This window comes from Cyprinus carpio, chromosome B17 (genome assembly GCF_018340385.1).
Source record: "Cyprinus carpio isolate SPL01 chromosome B17, ASM1834038v1, whole genome shotgun sequence".
NCBI lineage: Eukaryota > Metazoa > Chordata > Actinopteri > Cypriniformes > Cyprinidae > Cyprinus > Cyprinus carpio.
Genome location: NC_056613.1, coordinates 1,118,767 through 1,135,461, shown reverse-complemented (window position 1 = coordinate 1,135,461; position 16,695 = coordinate 1,118,767). Strand labels below are relative to the sequence as shown.

Below are 16,695 nucleotides of genomic sequence, written 5' to 3'. Positions count from 1 at the left end.
TTGCACGAACTCAAACTTTCCAAGATGTCTTCAAGACACTTTAAAGTCTCTTCTCAGTTCAGATGTCCAATTGAAGGTCTCACACTCCTGCTCTTCTTCACAGAAAGCAGTCACTGTCGCTGTGTTTTAAGAGACGTATGAGCTCCAGCTGCCAGAGGAAGCAAACGCTAGCGAAGAGGATTTGCGGCTCTCACTGTCTGCTCGTGTAAGCGGCGCCTGTCACATGTAAAGCACAGAATACACGCCGCTAATTGGAGAGCTTCTCCTGTGGGACGGGCAAAACACAGAGTGAGGTTTGTCGAGGATTTCCTTGTCAAGCTGAGCAGAGAGAAAGTCCCAGCATGCACCAAATGTGCCACGTTTCTGCTCTGCAGTCTGTGAGAGCAAACACAGATGCTTCATCACCGGCCAAACACTGTTCCTCATACCCCTCCTGAACAAAAAAAGATGCTTTTGTCGATATAATAAATTGCAGTGGATTTTTATTACGTTCTTTTATTAAATAAATAAATAAAAATATTAAGAGAGAGAAAATTAAAAAATAAAATAATAAAAAAGAGTAAATAAAAAATGTAATTTACTAAAATATACACAATTATAAATAAATACATGAATGAATAAATAAATAAATACTTTACATACATATAAATATCAAGTTGATCATAAATAACATCAGACAAAATCATTTTAAAAATTAAATGTAAATGAAAAAAATAAATAAACTATTAATAATAATAATAATAATAAATACAAAAAACATACATACTGTACATATACACACTTTTTTTCATTGCGACAGAAAAAAATTTGGACAAACATAAAAAAAAAATTCATTTATGTTTTCATTCATTTTTAAGTTATGCTGTATCTTACAGAGACCTAAATATACTCTAATAAGTACTGTATGTGCTGATCGATTTCATGCATTTTTTTTGTGTGTTATTTTAGTACCATTTAGTATAAAATTAAACTAAATGCATTTATTTTTTTAAATATTTTATTTTAGTTAAAATGTATTTTATTTCAAGTTCTTTTATGGTTTCAGTTTTAGTTAACTATAATAACCCTGATACCAACACATCTACTTTAACGGCACAGCTATTCCTGCTTATCACTGAACTGAACATGTTTGAGGCACTACAGATATTGAACTGAATCAACACTGAACTGTAAATAAAAGCCTGTTAAGCCCGTGTCGTGTTTGCTGATCTTAATGACTTGCAACAGATGCATGACTACAACATCTGGACAAACAAAGGCTCTTTCATTTTTATGCGCTGCTGTTTTTTGTTTTACTGCATGTCATGAAAATGTACATATTCTATACACGTGGATGCAAACATGCATGCAATCGATGCACTGCACATGCATTTCAGATGAATGCAACAATGCATGCAATACAGACTGTAATTAACAATGCAATGAATGTAAATTGCTTCTATCTACAGTTTTCTCTCTTCAGCTACTGTCATGAAGAGAATCTTGTTTGCTGTCCACTGACCAGCTGCATCTGTGCAACTGTGAAATTACACACACCTGGTGTTTTTATACCATATAATGCACGTTAAGTATGTATTGTACAACAGAATTGTATTTGTAATGCAGTGGCCGATTGTCTGTTTGTATACTTGTCTAAAGGATGATTCTGTCCCAAGACAATAAGACAAATCTAGCTGTCTGGAGAACAAACCACTAATCAAGCACTAATTGAAATTCTCTGTCACCTTTAGTTGCATCCTTAAGGACAGAGATATGTGTTCATTCTCGATGTGGTCCAGCAGTGATGCTGATGATGCTGACAAACGCAGAATGAACTCATGTCTTTCTGGAGTACATCTGGAGCGAAACGTGGCTCTGTAACACACTCCTGCATCTCTCAGAGCTGTCAATCACCGCGTCCTATACGAGAGCTGGACAATCAACACTAACTGATGAAGGACAACAACATCATCAGCGGAGTGACGCGGAGCACAAATCACTGAGTCTGCAGCTATACTTGGTGAATTACTGAAAGTCACTTTTATTTTAATTAGTGGTGTTTGCTCAGAGAAGCAGCACTAGAGTCAAATATCTGAACAAACACACAACATTAAGTAGTGCATTTTTTTCACATTCACTAAAAGTAGAATATATATATATATATATATATATATATATATATAGATATATATATATATATATATATATATATACACATATCCATCCATCCATCTATCTATACAATGTATAAATATACATAATAAATTATAAATACATATCTAAAAAAATCCAAATATTAATATGTTTTAAAAAGAAATATATTAAAATATATACAAATATTTAATAGTTCTATTTCATTATATATATAAAATATACAAATATCAATCTATAAAATATATGTAAAAATAAATATAATGCCAATATATAAAATTATATGTATGTATGTATGTATATCTATCTATCTATCTATCCATCCATCATTCTATCCATTTATCCATCCATCCATCCATCCATCCATCCATCCATCCATCCATCCCTTCCTTCCATCCTTCTTTCCATCATCCATCCTTCCTTCCTTCTTTCCATCATCCATCCATCCATCAATCCTTCCTTCCTTTTTTCCATCCATTTATCCATCCTTCTTTCCATCCATCCATCCATCCATCCATCCTTCCATCCATCCTTCTATCCATCGATCCTTCTTTCCATCCATACTTCCTTCCTTTCATCCATCTATCCATCCATCCATCCCTCCCTCCCTTCCTTCCTTCCTTCCTTCCTTCCTTTCTTCCATCCCTCCCTCCCTCCCTTCCATCCATCCATCTATCTATCTGTCCTCCCTGCTAGTTTTGCTGTGCTCTTCATACACATCAGAGATGGATCTTCTCAGGGGACTGGTCTGGTTCAGATCTGGCCTCATCTAAACCAGATCTCCCAGAGAATCTGTGATCCTGAACTCCCGCTGACTTCCTCACATAAAACCATAACACAATCTTTTGCGCTCCTCTTAAAAGTGTCCCGCAGCAGGCGCAGCTCAGGAGCGCTCTGTACGTACGGTGACAGATCATCAGACTGAATCTGGAGCTTTACATGTTGCCCTTTCTGTGTCGGAGCATTGCAGTGATTTAAATCGCCTCTGACAGCTCCGTTCCTTTGTATTATTTATGAATGTCTGGTTATGGGTAGGCAGTATTTCAGAGCTGCTTTCTGACCCTTTGTTTTTGGACAAACGGGGGAAAAATGCACCAAAATCCTTGAATAGACATATGCTACAGCCCTGATATAAAATCCAGTGAACATGATGTGAAGAATTAAGTGGAAAATGTTTCAAATGGATTTAATGAGTATGGATTCATATCCTCCATTATAATTATTAGCTATAAAAAATTGAATAAACTCTTCTTTTAAAACCAGTTCATAAACTGCTGCATTTAGTTCAGTGAAAGAGCTTACATCAGGATGGATTTATGAAGGAATTACACAGAACTGCAAACTGAAATAAATACATGAAGACCTACAGAGGACATGTATATAGCTGCTTCAACTGACAGTGTTCAGTGGATAAAAGTATTAAATGATGTACAAACTTAAACATAAATGCTGAGAGTCAAGATTTTGGCACGTGACACCAGAGAGATTTAATTGCAGCAATGCACACATAACACAGAAATCTCTTGCAAAATAACTACACTCTTAAAAATAAAGATGCTTCATAGAAGAACCGTTCTTGTCTAAATGGTTCCATAAAGAACCTAAAACATCTGATTATAAAAGGTAAGAAAGAGATGGGTGTTTAAAGTTCTTTGCAGAACTAAAAATAGTTATTCTATGGCATCGCTGTGAAGAACCTTTAAAGCACCTTTATTTTTAAGAGTGTAAAAAGTAGGGTTGCACAATAAATCTGCGATATCTCAATATGGCTTACTGTGATTTTCAAATTGCGAAGGCTGTGATTTAATTAAATAAATATATCATATAAATGATATAACACTTCTGAAACCCGCAGCACATATTTGCAAATGTACCAACAAAATAAAAGCTCAATTTAAGATAATAATAGTCAACTAAAACTAAAACAATAAAAAAAAAAAAGTTTAAATACAATAAAATTACACACACACACACACACACACACACACACACACACACACACACACACACAAACACACACACACACAAACAACCACACAAACACACACACACACACACACACACACACACAGACACACACACACACACACACACACACACACACACACACACACTAAATGCTGATTACTTATTTTAAATAAAAACTCAATCCATGGTTATTATAGTTAAAGGGGTCATTTGATGTGATTTAAATTTTTCCTTTCTCTTTGGAGTGTTACAAGCTCTTGGTGAATAAAGAAGATCTGTAAAGTTGCAAAGACTTAAGTCTCAAATCCAAAGAGATATTCTTTATAAAAGTTGAGACTCGTCCACGCCCCCCTGAAACGACTCGTTCTAACACGCCCCCACATCTCTACATCACTATGTGGGAAGATTTGCATAACGCCGCCCAGATGTTCACGCAAAAAAAGAAGGTGTAACCTTTTATTCTTGTTGTAATATTGTTGTTGCCGTCGCAGCTATGTCGTATAGATGCTGTTTGTTTCACTGTGAAAGCGAAACTACGTTGTTTGGCCTTCCAAAAGAGGACGATATCCTCTTCGTCATGCCTGGAGCTGATCCGTGCTGGTCGCTGAGGAAATACATTAACTTTGCACTGTGGATCGCTGAATCGGCTTTCACTGTAGACGAAGCGGCGTCCAGCCCAGGGTCGTCACATGTGGTTGCCACATGCACAAGGCATGCTCCTTCGTAGAATCCGCCTCAAGCCAGCCGCGGCTCACTCTAGACCACGGTTCACTCTGGGCCTCCGGCCTCTGCTCACTCAAGGCCGCGGTGTGAGACGCTTTTTCGTTGAGAAAGCAAAACTACTTTGATTTTGCCTTCCAAAAGAAGACACGACTAGAAATCATGTTTATATCACGGTTATAATGGGTTTTATGTTTTTGTCTCGTCGCTCCGGCCGGACAAGGCTTCACAATATGTTAAGAGGCGCAACATTTCCGTCACACGCTTGAGGCATTCGGCCAATCACAACACGCTGGATAGCTGGCCAATCACAGCACACCTCGCTTTTCAGAGCGATGAGCCTTGTGAAAATCGACGCGTTTCAGAAGGCAGGGGCATAGAGGAGAAACAATAATGTACAGTATGTGGGAAATAATGATTTTTTTAACCTTAAACCGCAAAAACACATTTCATTACACCAAATACACAAAATAATGTTCTTTTTAGCAGCATCATATGACCCCTTTAATTGATACTAAAGCCATTAAATATATACAACTGAAATACTGTAAATATAAAAAAATATATAAACATGTTTCTGAAAATATATATTAAAAACACAACAAAAACTAAAATGTACATTTTAAATAATTTTATTAATAAATGTATTATTAATATTAATATTTTATTTAAAATCACAAAACAAATCATAAGTATTATTATTGTATTATATAATAATAATATTGTCATATTGAATTGGTCAAAAACAGTAATGACAAGTAGGAAAGTAGTTTTTTGTTTTGTTGTACCTCTTTAGTGTTTATACACACACACACACACACACACACACACACACACACACACACATATATATATATATATATATATATATATATATATATATATATATATCGTACAGCCCTTAAAGGATGGTTCAGACTCAAAAAGTAAAAACTCATAGCTTTTTTTAAAAACTATTTTTAATTTCTTTGCAGCTGCATTCTCCATCAAAACCACAATCATTCTAGAATGATTAATTCAGTATACTGTATAATGCAGAAAAAATATCACAATGCCTGTTTTTCCAGTATTGTGCAACCATCCTTCAAAGGTCAAATTCATCACATTCCATCACTCTGAGGTGAATTTCATTTGAAAGCGTGCGTCATGTTCATCTACTCACTAGCCTATAAAAGTGAACAGTTCACACAATGAAATCCATCACCGATTCATTCATGACATGTCCTTCAAGGACACAAAAATGCCATTTGGAAATCGCCCTTGGAATAAAGACCAAACGGACATATGTAGTAAATTTTGCTGTCATGACTTGGCAGCACGTCACGATGGTCTATTAGGCCTTTTTGTGGCCTTTACTCCCTCAATTAGCCTCATATAAAACATTAGCTCTGTGTTGGATGAGGAATTTGATTTCTTGCATGGAATATGATACGCAGTTTATCCAGAGAGCCATTAATCTGCTCCTCTAAGCTAAAGTACGAGCGAATTAACGCTGAAGAGCCGCCGGCAGAGCGCTAAACCTACATGATGCTCATGAGCCATAAATAAATATGCTGTAGTGATGCACACTTGCACGTCGGGATTTTGCCGGAAACGAGCAATGTGACGCTCTCCGTTTGACCCCGGGTGGTATTTAAGACGACTTAAATGTGAGTAACGCGAGTCTCCGGAGCCGCTCAGACTTAAATCCCCTTCATCCCGTGAACTTATGTTAGCATATACTTCATAATAGACGCCCTGCAGGAGTTCACGGGGACACCGGAGATGCGCTAGACCTTTGTGCGGTCGAGGTAATTTAACGGCTCAGCGAGGAGAGGTCTCACAGAAAAGACTCTTCAGAGGAATTTAATTAAAGCAGTAATAACATTTGAAACGCACGAATCAGACACAGACGCGCTCCTGCTCTCCGCAGTGCTGACAGATGCAGAAATCAATGCTTCACTTGTCATATACCGCTTTCTGAGTGTTTCATCTCTTTTTAAAACCTTCTTTAAAGCCTGATGGACAGGATATATATTTTAAATTAAGGGCGTCTTCTTGTTACCATAATGCAGAAAGTGCACAGCATTGCTTTAATATTATTACTGTAATGCATTACTGAAAAACAGATGATAATTCTATTAAATACAACAAATGCTGTTATTTGATACTGTGCCTAAACAGGATGGTTTTCACTATTGTATTATATATGACATTTGGATTGATTTCTGTGGAAGCTCTTTTTCTGCCAAATAAAAAAATAATTAAAAAGGATATGGAGACATTTTCTCACAATTCTGACTTTTCTATTCATGCAATTGCAAATTTACATCTCACAACTTATTAAAAACTAGAAACTTAGCTATAAATATGCAATTCCAAAATATGAGACATACTGTAAACTCACAATTATCTGAAAAATATCTAATATGTAAGATATAAACTCGCAATTCTGAGAAAAATGTTCAAAATATAAGAGATAAACTCGAAATTCTGAGGAAAAAAGTCCAAAAATCTAAGATATAAACTTGCAATTCTGAGAAAATGTCCAAATAGTGAGATATAAACTCGCAATTCTGAGAAAAAAAGTCCAATATCTAATATATAAGCTAGCAATTCTAAGAAAAAAAGTCCAAATTGTGAGATATAAATGTGCAATTCAGTGGAAAAAAATCTAAATTATAAGATATAAGCATAAGATATAAACTGGAAAAATAATAATAATAAATTCTATAAAGTGTAGTGAGCATTGCACACAATGAAATCCATCAAATACCATCTCATTCATTTTTGAAATATTTTGACACAAAAAATACTGGCAGAACAACAAAATTGTTAATTTGAGAACATTATCAAATACTTTGTACTTTTAAATACTTTTGTAATACTGTATACATACAGTTTTAACTCTTTCCTTGCCAGCATTTTTTTAAAAAAAGTTGCCAGCCACTGCCAGTGATTTTTATGATTTTCACTAAAATTTGATGGCCTACAGTATATTTTGCTGTGTATTTTCCTCTACTTAAAAAAAAAAAAAAAAAAAAAAAAAAAAAAAAAAAAACAGTTTTATTCTATCTTAAAGCATTCTTTTTTATCAATGCTTAAATATAGGTAGGTTTCATAAAAAATGTACAATTTTGAGCAAAAAGGTGAGAAAATCACATTTTTATCAAAAACTATATCTGGATAATATTCAGTACGATTATCAAAGCATAAATCCAGTAAATCGCTTCCATTAACACCTCCAAAGCTTGCACAGACATATAGCACTTCCTGGATCATCGTTTTACTCTGTAACATTATGCCGTTTTCATTTATATGCTGTCTATTCCTGATGATCGCATTATTTATCATATGCATGTGTTTACATCAGAAGATGTGTAATAGCGCCCCCGAGTGTATAACAGTGAAAACACAAAAAGCTGTAAAAACTCGTCAATGGCGGGGAAGCGTTGTCTTCTAAATGATGAGATAACTCGTCAATGGTGGGAAAAGAGTTAAGAATAAAGCAATAAAAGCCCTTTTAAAATCACGTGTTTCCGGTTTCCGTGATGTTTTGTAGGTTTGTGCTCACCCGGACTCTCTGCACCTCCATGAAGACGGCTCTCTGGAAGGCTTTCTCCCACAGCACCAGCTCTGAGCCCAGCTCCACGCTGTAGCAGAAGCTCTGGCCGTGACCCACCAGCACACTGAAGCAGAAGGGTTCACTGTCCCGCAGCTCACCGTCCTGCTGGAGCCCCAGATAAAACTTGGTCTGAATCCAGCAGTCTTCAGCTATCCACAGCTAGACCGCAGCAAGAGAGACACAGTGACTGTTCTAAGTTTGTTTGGCTTCTATATAACTATAAATATAGATATATACACAACTGTTCAAAGGTTTGGGGTCAGCAAGATATTTGTAATGTTTTGGAATGACTCTTCTGCTCATCACCAAGACTGCATTTATTTGAACAAAAATACAGTAAAAATTGTGAAATATTAAAACAATTTAAAATAACTGTTTTCTATGTGAACATATTGTAAAATGTAATTTCTGTGACCATTACTCCAGTCTTCAGTGTCACATGATCTTCAGAAATCATACTAATATGCTGATTTGCTGCTCAAGAACGATTTCTGATAATTATCAGACAATTAATATGTTGAAAACAATTGTTCTGCTGAATATTTTTGGGTAAACTGTGATACATTTTATTTTTCAGGATTCTTTGATGAGTAGAAAGTTAAAAAAGAGCATTTTTTGAAATAGAAATCAACTTTTGTAACATTATAAATGTCTTTCCTGTCACTTTTGATCAATTTAATGCATCCTTGCTCAAAAGTATTAATTTCTTCAAAAAAAGAAATTCAAGTCCAACTGTCAAATCAACATTTCTATATATACATATATTTTTTTAAATCGCTGTTTTGTGTTGGGGCAGAGTAAATACAAATCCTTGGTCCTCAAAAAAACAAAAACAAAAAAAAACAATATTGTTAAGGTGAGAACCTTATCAATGTCTAATATATGCATATTTGTTATATACAGTACTTTTTAATTAAAATAAACAAATGAATACTTTTTAATATGTATTTATTTTTTATAAATAAAATATTTTATATGTGTCAATCATGTACAATAAGAGCAGGAATATGATTTAGGAACATACGTTTTAATTTCGTGTTGACTTTATATGACAAACAAAACAAATACAGAGCGCTCAGCATCTACTGATAAAAGCCATACATGTGTGTTCATACCTTATGAACCTTAAAGAGAACCTCACAGAGGTGAAAACTAGCCTCTGCTTGAGCCCAGTCTGATGCCAAGATCTGATACAAAAACACAGAGAGAAATCTCACTGTCACACATCCATGATTAGTGAGGATACAGCCTCTTACTGCAGTCCCCTTGCAGTAGGTTAAAGGAGTAGTTCACCCGAAAAAGAACATTTGCTGAAAATGTGTTCACCCTCAGGTCATCCAAGATGTAGATGAGTTTGTTTCTTCATCAGATTTTGAGAAATTTAGCATTGCATCAGTGTCTCAGCAATGGATGCTCTGCAGTGAATGGGTGCCGTCAGAATGAGAGTCCAAACAGCTGATAAAAACATCACAATAATCCACAAGTAATCCAGTTAACATCTGGAGAAGAAAAAAGCTGCATGTTTATGAGAAACTAATTCATCTTTAAGACCTTTTCAACTTTAAACCGTTGCTTCCAGTCCATAATCCACAATATCGCTTCCTCCAGTGAAAAAGTCCATCTCCTGTTGTCTCTCACATCAAACTTCAGCCACATATTTGTTTAAAGCTGTTTTGGCTTGTAAACGGTGCTTGATCTGTGCAGATTTCTCTCCTGAATCAGACCAGACCACTTTTTTTTTTTTTTTTTTTTTTTATGGACTCATATTTTAGTTAAATATTGATGGATTGGAGTGGTGTTGATTACTTGTGGATTATTGTGATGTTTTTATCAGCTGTTTGGACTCTCATTCTGACGGCATCCATTCACTGCATAGAGACACTGATGCAATGCTACATTTCTGCAAACTGATAAAGAAACAAACTCATCTACATCTTGGATGGCCTGAGAGTGAAACATTTTAAGCTAATGTTCATTTTCGGGTGAACTGCTCCTTTAAGAAAGCAAGTGCACAATTGTGAGGCTTGTGGAGCAACCCTCTCATCTTTCAACACAATGTATTGCAGAGATTCTACTGATTCATTATTTCACTCCTCTGTTTTGTAAAACTAGTCATTTGTTTTATTTTTTATTTTTGCCCTCGGAAATAGATTCGACGCTGCCATTTCCATTAAAATTCATGCGTATGAAAAAGTTTGCAGTAATTACCTCTTCATGACCTACAGAGACATAAGGCTTATTTAACAGTCTGTTCTCTCTAAAGCGGCACAGACGTAAATCTGAAACATAATGAGATGCTAATGAATTGGCTGAATGTCTCTCTAGGCTTTAAGGCATGTTAAATGCTATGTTTCCTTAGATTTCTCCCTTTATTAATGCAGTAATGCACATTTAATGAAATGGCAAGAAATATCAGCACAGCGTTATTTTGATCACAAAATTTATCAAAACCACTTACAATAACATTAATGCAGCCGTAACGGAGTCATGTAGAGGACGACGCTGGAGTCAAGCTAAATACTGCATTGAATTAGAAAGTGCAGACGCTGAAATAACATACAAAACAGTGCCAACACAAAGTGCAGGGCTGTATTTCATAACTGATGAAACCTGTGTCTTCAGGCTTAATGGCAAAGATAAAACATTTGTCACCAATAACGTATGTGTGCGAGGCCACCGCAGTAATGGCTTTTCCTCGCCACAGTCCATTAGAAAGTAATAGATTGATTATATATAATTAGAATGGATGTCCTGAGTCTCAGAGCAGCAGAGGACAGGTGAGGTTTGTCACAGTCCACAACATTTTAGGAGAGAAGACACTGGCTGTGTTCAGAACATGCACTATTTCTGCAATATACTATAGTTCCAGCGTAATGTAGTGTACTAGTGTTTGAAATGTGTTTCACGTGTTATTTAGGGTTCCCACACTGATCAAAGAATTTCCATGGCTTTTCCAGAAGTATATAAAGAGATTGGTCAGTCAGATTTGATAATTGTGACTTTATTTTCTCACAATTCTGATTTTTTTTCTGTTTCTATTCACAATTATGAGTTGCAGAATTGCAAAAAAAAAAAAAAAAAAAAAAAAGAAGAAAAAAAGAAAAAGAAAATTAGAATTGTGTGATAAAAAGTCGCAGTTATCTTTTTTTCCCCGAACAGGGAACTTGAGAAATTAAAATTAAAATTACTAGAGAAAATCTGTACAATTCGCAATTCTAAAGTAAAAAGTCAGAATTGTGAAGTGAAAAGTCGCAATTAACTTATTTTTATTATTATTTTAATTCCATGATGGAAACAAGCTTCCACTGATTAAAAAAAAAAAAAAAAAAAAAACGATTTCAGATTAAATTATTAATTAAATTCATTTATTTCATAATTTCTTATGTTTATTTAAAAAAATACATATTTTATAAATAATAATTCAATTATGTATATATGTACGTACAAAAGGCGTAGAATTTAGTAGAAAAGCTAAGACGTCCCTACCAATATCCAGTGACTACTAAATTGTCCCTTGCAATAATTTTCATCAAACAATTCAATATATGTGTGTGTAACCACTGTTTATGTAATTTTAGCCACATCTGAATAGTTCGGGGATGGGAAGATTAACCGATATGTATCGATACGCGGTCATGCGCGTGCACGATGCGAGTGCATCGGTAGAGCAGCAGAGGATGAATTAAATTTTGGAAGCAAATCGAGATGCATCGGTTTTTTTGCGAGACGCATCGGTTTTTCAAGATACAGCTTTATCCTTTTAATACAGAATGTATTTCTTTATTTATTAACAAGTGTTGTCAACCTGTTTTTTTGCGCATAATTTAATCGACCTACATAAAGTAGGCCTAAGCAACGGATTTGCGGATGTGTGTACTGTACACTACAACTCAATGTATCAGCTGTGCGGATGAAGCCAGTGATGCGCCCAAAGTTGTCAGAAAGCGCGAAGAGTAAGCAAAACAAACATGTCGGACGCCGAGATAATTTATCCTCCACTGAATTTTAAATCTAAAGTTTGGGAACACTATGGATTTTACAAGAAAGACGAACGACTTGACAAGACAGATGCAATTTGTAAAATGTGCCGCGCATCTGTAAAAAAAAAAAAAAACGGCAAGTACGACTAATCTGATATCTCACTTGAAGCGGCGCCACGGGTGTTGTTGTGGAAGCGTCTGCCAGTGCCCCAGCATCCCCTGCCTCTAAATCTTTGTAAAACTTATTTTCATTGTTGAAAAGTGAAATCACAATTCTTGTTGTGCAATGGTAAGCCTTCTTTCTGTTGAAAGAGTGCAAAGATTTTTTTTAGTATATATTGCACTTATACGTTCTGTTTATCTTGGAAATACTTAAATAATATGTGCCATGTGTTCTAAAATGGCCCTCTACTGTAAACCGACACTCGGGCTCTGAGAGAAAAGCCAGTTTGTAAAAAAGTATTGGTTTTACTTGGTTAATAAATAATCAAACTAATTCAATGGCACCGCATCCTCTTTCACATAACCACATAAACTTGATCTAAATAGCTAGTACTGAATTATCGCATCGTATCGTGATATGGGTGTGAATCGTATCGTATTGCATCGCAAAATGCCACACATGTATCGTTAATATATCGGATCGGATACTTTGTATCGAGATTCGTATCGGATCGGCATTATACCTTAGATGCCCAACCCTAGTTCATACCATTGATATTACCTGAGAAGTGAACATATCAGGAGCTGAAGTGTTTAAAACATACGAACACAGTTCAGCTAAATGATGAAGTTTACCCAGTTTATCCAGACATCGCTTGTTATGATTTTCAAGGGTTTAGAATTTTAGTAGAGACACTATGGCATGTCTACACCAATATCAGCCAACACTAAATTGTCCCTAGTAATAATTATGCACTATGCTATGCACCCACCAATGCCAAAATCAAACCTACACCGTTGATATGTACCATATAATACAGTAATATTGTATAGCATCCCATCTCTCAGGAGTGTGTGTGTGTGTGTGTGTGTGTGTGTGTGTGTGTGTGTGTGTGTGTGTGTGTGTGTGTGTGTGTGTGTGTTTTTAACACATGCATGAGCTTACAGGAGGACTCCTGAAGACGAGGAGAGAAGATCCTCTCAGCGCCAGGAACCTGCAGCTGTGAACGAGCTCGACGTCGCCGCCCTGCAGGTGGTCACACACCCAGCCCATGTGGACAATCTGAGGAAACATCCAACACAAGAAAGCCATCTGTGCGTGCTCAGACTCTCCTCTGCCGTAAATATGATTGAATTACTCTCTGAATTATTAATCATAATGCAACAGAGAGCCAGAGGTCATGACAGGATCGCTCCGAGATGTATTATTTTCCTGATTATGGCATCTCTCTCATACTGTAATGGTAAAATATGATGAGGCAGCACAATAGGGATAATTACTTTCTGTCTTATGATTTAGATGAATATGTCACTGTACAAATAACCCACCTGATCATCAGGAGAACAGTATTTATTCGCCGTTTTTATCTGAAAGGAACAAAAACATTTATAAATCAATAACAAGTGTACAAGTAAACATTTACAAAGAAATAACCATATCAATATTTATTTATTTTAAACTTTTTTTTCTACACTTCACAGATGTACATTATAATTAAATAATGATATGATTATTATTAACATAATTATTATTTATGTATTATTTTAGCATAAAACTGTACACTTTACAATTATAAACAATTATTATTATTATAATATGATTAATATTATTTTTTTAAACTTGTTCACTTTTGTACACTTTAAAGATTTACTTCACAATTAAAAAAACACCTATTCTATTCTTCTTATTAATAATAAAATAAATGTTTATTTATTTACTTATCATTAAGAATTCGAGGGAAGTCTCAAGGTTTTATGTTGTGAAAGTAATTAGACAAAGTATTAAAAATTTGTTTTTTATTTAATCATTCATTTTATTTTGTTGTTAAATATTGCCAGGAAAATGCAAATTATTATAATAATATGAGTATTATAAATAAATGTATTTATGTATTTATTACTTAAAATTGTACTGTTATAATAATATGATACAACCTACTTATTTAATGCAAATTACATATTTACTTATTCATTTTATTTAATCACAATTAAAAGAACCAAAGACTTTAACTACTTCAGTCTGTGTGCATTGAATTTATTTAATACACGAGTTTCACAATTTGAGTTGAATCACTGAAATAAATGAACTTTTCCACAACATTCTAATTTACTGAGATGCACCTGTATATGTGTGTGTAATGTGTATATTATCTATATATAAATACAAACACATACAGTATTTTTTTATATTTACATGTATTTGCATGCCTATATTCATATTCATATTCATATGAATATATATTTTATATATATATAAAATTATTATTATTATTAACAGATTTCTTTATTTATTTTGCATTGCAGTATGCTATAAAGCATTAGAGGGAAGGTTTAAATTTGCTTCATTTACATGAATGTAATAACAAATGATTAAAAAGGCTTTATATATTTTATACAAACTATTTAATTGCTTACTCATTTCATTTAGTTGTTAAACATTGGCAGAGCATGTCCAGATATTTTTCATGTGATTCCCCCTTATGAGGGATAGTTTCACTCTGAAAACTCTTGCTAATAATGCACCTCTTTCTGTAAAACTGCAGCTTGATGGTCTATAGAGTTTCTCCAGACTCGTGCTCTTTGGACTCGATTCATAAGTCTTCTGCGCTTGCCAAGAATACCGCCTAACGATCTCATTTCCTGTGCGTTGTTTTAATTAGTGCATGCGCTGATGATCCAATGGGCTTTTTCTGAAGCTGTCACACAGCTGCCTGCTTTACGTGCAATTACTGCGCTGACGTCACCTAATGATGAGGACGGACGCTGATTGCTAAATGTTCAATTAACAGCTGAGTGAATGTGCGAGTGGAAGCGGATCTGTTATTGTGCTGACCTATAACCTATAAATAGAGCGACTGACACATGCTCGAGCAGCGAGGATGATGGGATTGAGTGTCGTTTGACACGTTCTGACCCGTTTTATCGGCTGACAAGTCAAGTTTATGTCTTTGTATTTCATGCATCGTAAAGCTCTACGTATAATGACTTATCATATGCATTTCAATGCTCTGTATATTTTCATGAATAATTAATGATTTCAATTCATAACAATGCATGCATGCCTATTAATGGTTTCACCTTTAAACATTTAAACACTGTCATGAATGTGCATAAGTCATAAGAACATGCAATTAAATATAAGATCATATTCACAATATAATACCTTTATACTTCTTTATATATAAAACCAGAAGGTTATATCAGTTATATGATGTGAATTCGTATTATATATATATATGGATATATGGATATATACTGTATAATGGTGGCCAAAACTATTAGTGCACTATTATTGTCACCAGCTAAAAAAAATTGGTTTATGTTTTATTTCTATCTTTTGGTGTAGTGTGTCAGTAGGAAATATCAGTTTACATTTCCAAACATTCTTTTTTTTTTTTTTTTTTTTTTTTAATATTTATATTTTTAAGTTCTCTCTATTGAGATTTTTATGTGAAATACAACCTGGATGTGTCACCAGGAGTAACTCCATACAAATATGTTGACGTTTATATCATGCAAAACTGCAGAAGTTCTGAACACATCAAAAATCCAGTTCCATATTCATATTTCAGCCTGAAAGCAGTCATAAAACTTCAGTCCAGTGCATTTGCTGCAGTACTGTACATATAGCCTGAGACGGCCGGATCTGCTCTGATCTCTCATGGTTTCACTTACACTGATGCCGCAGCAGATAATGCAGGTTACTTACGCTCTCCTGGGTCAAATCGTTGATATTGGTTGATATTGCTTGAAGCCAGTCTGTGCTTTCAGCTGCAGTGCAAAACTGAAGAACGTGCGTGCAAACTCCATCTAAGGCAATGACTTCAAAACTGTTCGATCTGGATGAAGAAAAAAAAAAAAAAAGAAATATTAAATATTAAATTCAATGATAACAGCACACCTCTAGAATACCAAACTTCCACACAAATCACATCGTTTCTTACAGTATACAGATTTTCTGTATACATAAAACACCTTGATTTAAAAATTATTATTATTATTATTAAATTAATTAAAGACACAAATAATAATAATAAGAATAATAATAATACCTTACAAATAATTAATTAAATAAAAGTATCATAATAATCATGATTAAAATTACTATACACTAATAATCATAATAATAAT

At 34.5% G+C, this 16,695-nt stretch overlaps 2 protein-coding genes across 3 annotated transcripts in view; one reads left to right on the top strand and one right to left on the bottom strand.

Annotated features, from left to right (window-relative positions):
• The window catches only part of LOC109084950 (1-phosphatidylinositol 4,5-bisphosphate phosphodiesterase beta-4-like), a 347,521-nt gene that overhangs the window by 128,201 nt on the left and 202,625 nt on the right, over positions 1 to 16,695 (top strand).
• The window catches only part of LOC109078138 (gamma-2-syntrophin-like), a 70,350-nt gene that overhangs the window by 7,745 nt on the left and 45,910 nt on the right, over positions 1 to 16,695 (bottom strand). For both annotated transcript variants that reach the window (XM_042743159.1, XM_042743160.1), the window contains exons 10-14: positions 16,274 to 16,403; positions 13,894 to 13,932; positions 13,511 to 13,627; positions 9,538 to 9,609; positions 8,372 to 8,581 (exon numbers count right to left, since the gene is read on the bottom strand). In XM_042743159.1, the coding sequence (XP_042599093.1) occupies positions 8,372 to 8,581; positions 9,538 to 9,609; positions 13,511 to 13,627; positions 13,894 to 13,932; positions 16,274 to 16,403 (568 nt within the window). The remainder of the gene's footprint in view (positions 1 to 8,371; positions 8,582 to 9,537; positions 9,610 to 13,510; positions 13,628 to 13,893; positions 13,933 to 16,273; positions 16,404 to 16,695) is intronic.